This window comes from Gavialis gangeticus, unplaced genomic scaffold, assembly GCF_001723915.1.
Source record: "Gavialis gangeticus isolate Ggan-Ray unplaced genomic scaffold, GavGan_comp1, whole genome shotgun sequence".
Classification (NCBI taxonomy): domain Eukaryota; kingdom Metazoa; phylum Chordata; order Crocodylia; family Gavialidae; genus Gavialis; species Gavialis gangeticus.
The window spans coordinates 16,277,855-16,283,401 of NW_017729006.1; the positions used below are offsets into that span (position 1 = coordinate 16,277,855).

The 5,547-nt window shown below is 40.2% G+C and overlaps 1 protein-coding gene across 1 annotated transcript; it reads right to left on the reverse strand.

Moving 5' to 3' along the window:
* Nucleotides 1-119: 119 nt before the first annotated feature.
* On the reverse strand, nucleotides 120-1,333 carry LOC109291638 (C-C chemokine receptor type 8-like). Its single transcript, XM_019508713.1, has one exon. It carries the CDS (start codon nucleotides 1,331-1,333, stop codon nucleotides 272-274), a length of 1,062 nt encoding a protein of 353 aa, XP_019364258.1. The 3' UTR covers nucleotides 120-271.
* Between the last annotated feature and the right edge of the window lie 4,214 nt (nucleotides 1,334-5,547).

Here is a 5,547-nt window from a genome sequence, read left to right on the forward strand (position 1 = left end):
TCCCTTCTGACCCTAGGAACTATGAAACTATGAAACTATACAAGTGCTATTATGGTGGCTGTCCTCACAAACTTGTCAGTTATCTTGGACAGACTAACATTACTGCAGCATTTGCAATATATCTTATGGCTGGAAACATGGGGGGATGCTACAAATTCTGAGTTAACTTAACCACCGAGTTAAACTTAATGGTGTGAAGTTCTTTAGAGCAGCTCCTGACTCTGATGAATGCAGTTAGGGCATATGAGGGTGGGAAGGGGTGTGAGAAAACTCACAGGACTCTGTCACTTTCAGAATTGCTTGTTACCTGAGTGTGCCAGGAATTAAACAGGCTGCTTGAATTGGCACCAGAGGTATTTTGAATGACATGGATCCAGCTTTGGAATAATTTTTTTATGTGGGCTTTAAAAATCTCCCCAGCAAAAGCATAGATCACTGGGTTCAGGCAGCAATGGATGAAAGAGAGAGTTTCAGTTAGCTGCAGAGCCAGGGCCAGGTTATGACTTGTCTCGCATTCGTTTATGATATGCATGATCTGCAGAGAGTCCAGAAAAAGCACAATGTTGAAGGGGGTCCAGAAGATGAAAAACCAGATGACAATGATGAAGATCATCCTGATGGCTTTGATCTTGTTTCGGTTTTTGACCCTGACACGTTGCAGGTTTATCAGGATACGGGAATAGCAATATATGAGGATGCTGAGTGGGAACACACGTCCCAACAGGTTGATCCCAAACTGGGTGAAAATCCTCCAGGTCTCCTGGCCTGGAGGATAATCAGGGACACACTCCACAGATTGTTTAATTACCACTTCTTTGCTAAACACCATATTTGGAACAGAAGCAAAACCTGCCACTAGCCACAGGACTAGGCTTATGAGTACGCCCCAAGTGCCTGTGCGTATCCTCCTAGCATAAACAACATGGACAATTGCTATGTACCTGTCTATGCTCATGAGGGTTATAAAGAAAATGCTACTGTAAAAACCCATGTAGTAAATGCCAGCCATGATCTTGCATACAGCATTTCCAAAAATCCAGTTGTCTGAAGTATAGTGAGCCTGAAATGGGAGGGGGAGAACGAACAGCAGGTCAGAGATGGCAAGGTTCAGTAGGCACATGTTGGTCATGGTAGTGATTTTCTTCCTGGTAATGAGTACCCATAGGACTAAGGTGTTTCCCATGAGGCAGGAGACAAAGACTAGGCAGTAAAAGATTGGAAGGAAAAGTGATCTGAACTTGCTGAAACCATTTCCTTCACTACAAGGTGAGGTGTCTTCATCATACACATAGATATAGTCAGTTGTGTTTGGGGGAGAGCTTGTGACATCCATCATTAATACCTATACATTTAAAAAAAAGATAATTAAAGATCTAATTCACATGGAAGGTGCACAGAAGGCCATCTTTAGCCACCCACATTCAAGTGGACTAAAATGAGGGGAAACTTTGAGGAATGAGGTATTAATCAGAGTAAAGACATGTCTTGTATTGCTTTATGTATAGCAGTATAGTTTATTCCTGTACTACAAGGGGCATAAATGACAACAGATAAATAGGTTTTTATCTCATTATAACTGCTTGCACATTGGGGTCTGCACTGACATAACTGTATCTGTTAAAAAAAACAATGTCCCTACTGCTACAAACACAGTGCAAAGGCCAGCCATAAGCATAAAAGAATCTGATTCTTTCTATGTTCTAACAGAATGGTTGAGTGGGTGGTGAAAGACAAAAGCTTTTCCCTGATAAAATCTATAACCTTATAAAAATCCATCTTTTGAGTGGACAGACCTCTCCTTGCATTATCTCTTGAAGTCACAATTGTTCCTGATCTGCTGAGCCTTTTTTTGTTATTTGTATGCTGTAGACTGCAATGTAGTGTAGAGGCAGCCAAGTTCAAACTTGTTAGCTTGGATACTGGTTATAATCTATCTGATGAAGCATGGAACTCAACCTATTTTGCCCTACTTTTCAGCCTTGATTTCTGTGCTTCTCTGGCTGGACCACTACAAATAGCCATTGTCAATCCATAGTATAGACGTACTTTGCATGGTTTCAGTTCTCCAGATTGGAAGAATAAAATGAACATTGCTGTTTTTATGTATTTGTTGAAGAATCTAATTCAAGCTTAAACTATTATAGCCAAGGATTTCAACAGCAACTGGTGATTTTTGGGCTATCTCAATGTTTGGCTCTTTCAGCTGAATTGTACAATGGAGTTCATTAGACTCCTGCCCTGTAAGGAGGACTGGACACCTAATGGAATATTCCAAACTCATTCTATTTAGAAAGCTTTTCTTTTAAATTGTAAACTGTCTGAACAGCTTACTTGTTCTTTTTCTGCATTACTGATAAATAAGCTTGCAAAGCAAGATTCTTAGTTTCTTGAAAAGTTCCTGCAGAACTCGGAGATATGTGGATGGAAAAAATCTAAGTATCCTAATTGATGAAAAGCTTTATTTTTTATGTAAATGATTTGCTCCCATAGGACAAAAATACAGGAGGGGGTAGGGGTAGGGGTTTGGGAGGGAGATCTCCGTAAGAATTTCTCACAGAAACTTATGTTATCCAATTCGGGGTTTGCCCAAATTGAGGTACAAAAACAAGAACAAAAAAACCCCCTGCAAAGATCTGTACTTGGAAATAATAAGAAAGGAGAGATAAACACTGTAATAGAAAATCTCCTATAAAGTCTCTACCACTGTTCCCCCCATTTAATTTTTATAAAGCAACAGATATACGTAGAATAAATATATGGGTAAAATATATGTAATAACATGAAAATATAGCATACCTGATTCTGATTTCAGTTTGCGCTTGTGTCAGTTATGAGCATCATTATTAAACTTACCCTCTTTTCATCTTTACAACTTACTTCCAAAACATTATTTTCCTTTCTCTCTTTTTCCACCTCTGTTTATCTGACAGTCAAATTGAAAGAGTATTTCTCTGTAGATTATGTAGAGACCAGTAATTCTTGCATCTGTCCGTCCCATGTTGACTCAAGTCAGTCATTTGCTGTTAAGCTTAGGATACATTTAATAGAAATGGATTTTTACCTTTGAATAAGTCATCCACTTTTGACTTTGCAATTTTTGTTGGTTCAGGATATTTTCTGTATTCTCTTCCTCTTCTGGGCATAGATGTGTCCAAGCAGTCTATAACTGTAGTGGTGGACGCAGCTACGAGCGTTGGTGATGTTTAACAATTGTAGCCAAACCTATAGTGGCAAAATAGATGGCTAATGAGGTATCATGAACTGAGGTAAATAGCTAAACTAGTTTGTTTTTAATATAATTTTTTTTAATTAAGGGCAGTTCTTTTTTAATGCTAATTGAAACGTCTTGTCTTTTCCAGCTCAAAGAGTTTCTCCTGTTTTCTAATTTGAAACTTTGTATGTGTTATGAATTTGTGTAAGAACAAAAGAAGAAATCCCTTAATCAATTTAAATGTACATTTTGAAATTTAAAATGATGTTTCAAAAATTTTTCCAAATGCAAACAAAATTTGAAATATTTTTCCCCATGGGGATTTTTGTTGGAGTAGAGAGGATTTTGTAACGAAGTACGTAAATAAATAAATAAATAAATACACAATTCAGTCAAAACAAGTGTTTTTCTTACGAAAAACTGTTTCAACAGAAGTGTTCTGGCCAGCTCTAATACCAAGTGGCAGTGAAAATGAGGCAGAAAGCTGGAAATGGATGGGAAAAAGGTAAGTAGTTAAAAAGAAGAGATAACAGGGAAGAGCACAGGAAACAGAAAAATAACTGGTAGTAAATGAAAGCAGTAAACAAAGGTGGAGATTAAATTAAGCAGGACCTTGAAGATGAGGAGAGAGAACCTGAATATGGCGCACTAAGAAAGATGAAAGTCACTAAATGAATGACATTAAATTGTGTCATTAAACTGTCAGAGTGAAAGGCAAAGAAGGTGACACTAGCTGCTATATTTTGAATGATGGACAGTGAAGAGGTGTGAAAATCAGAGTTCAAGAGGAGGTCACAGTAATGAAATGAAATATCACTAAAGCATGGATAAAGGATTTAGTCAAAATGCAGCAGAAGAGAGGAGGTGAGTTTCTTGATTAGGTATAACTAGAGGGAGGAAATAACAGAATTAAAACAATTGGGATAACATTTTCAGTAGTTCTTGCATCTCGTTTTAAAATGTGATTTGTAGACATTTTGAATGTCTGCCATTGGCTTTCAGTGAGGCTTAAGAACTTAAATAACTTCAGAAAGTTGGACTTATTCTCCTGAAAAATTTAACTTTTATGCACAAGGTAGGATGAATTCAGGATGACAAGAGTCAAGATGGCAAGAGTATGTGGTATTAATAACTGGAAAGGACACTGGAGTTGTCAAAGATGGTAGAGACTGGGAAGAGGAGGAGGACAACGACTCGAAAGAAAGTTGAGACATTCAGCCTTGGGAAGGTTTAGAATGATGGCTGGGGGACTGAGAGAAAGGTGGAGATCGGGGCAGAGAGGCAGATTTGGGAAATGTCAGCATGAAAGTGGTAATTCAAACTGTGGGATCAAATGGGAAGGAAAGGGTCTAGAATGGAAAAATAGGAGAAAGACACAGCTGCTGATTTTGCTCATGCTTTTTCTAACTGGGTCTTGTACAATTGGAAGCTTCTGCAGACCAAACTCATTGCTGTAAGGGACCAGCACAGAGGCAGCCTGGCTTAATAGCCACACAACTGAGGAGAAGCAGGGACTGAGGGCTGGATCAAAGGACAGGAACTGTATTACCAAACCAGGAGGGGCAGAGTCAACAACACAGTTCAGGGTCAGTATCTGGGGATCAGATGCAGAGTACCAATCCAAGGGATAATTCACAGGGTGAAGGCCAAGAGCAGAGCCAAACTGGGGTCAAGAGCCAGGAAACAGATTCATGGGGAAATCCAAAGCTGAATTCCACATCTAAGCCAAAACCAGGGTCAGGAACCAGGAGGCTTGCCATAGCAGCACCATTGACTGGACTGCAAACCCAGGGCACCAGCTCCCAGCAGCCAATCAAGATGCTTGCTGTTCTCAACTCAGGTAGACTTACTGCAGGTGTGGCTGCTGAGGTACTTGACCCAGGCTGGCTGGCCTGATCAGAATCCCTGAAAGTTTCTATCTTATAGCCTTGTATGTGGTGCAAGGTTTTTCCTGAGGTTTCTTCATCCTCTGCTGTTGGGCTCTTCTATTTCACACTTAATAGACTGTTCCCAAGTGCTTCAATCCTCAGCAATCTTCTCCCAGGCATTTGGCTCAATTTTCATTGCCTAAAAAGACTGGGTCTGCCATTGAGCATGGGGGGGCTGCACCCCCCCCGGCTCAGGGATCAGCCATGGGGGGACCCCAGGTGTATAAGTGCTAATGATAACACAAGGTACATGTAGCAATGTAGCAAACTGCTAGCTCAAGGAGCCTGGCTGTAGTCTGCCAGCTCAAGGGGCCTGGAAGCAGTCTGCAGGCTCATAAGGACTACAGCCCAACTACAGGGAATAAAACCTGATTACAGGCTGCCTAGGAGGACTGGACCAATTGATCC

Coding starts and splice junctions, on each gene's coding strand:
- LOC109291638 (XM_019508713.1), bottom strand. CDS start 1,333: ATGGATGTCACAAGCTCTCCCCCAAACACAACTGACTATATCTATGTG.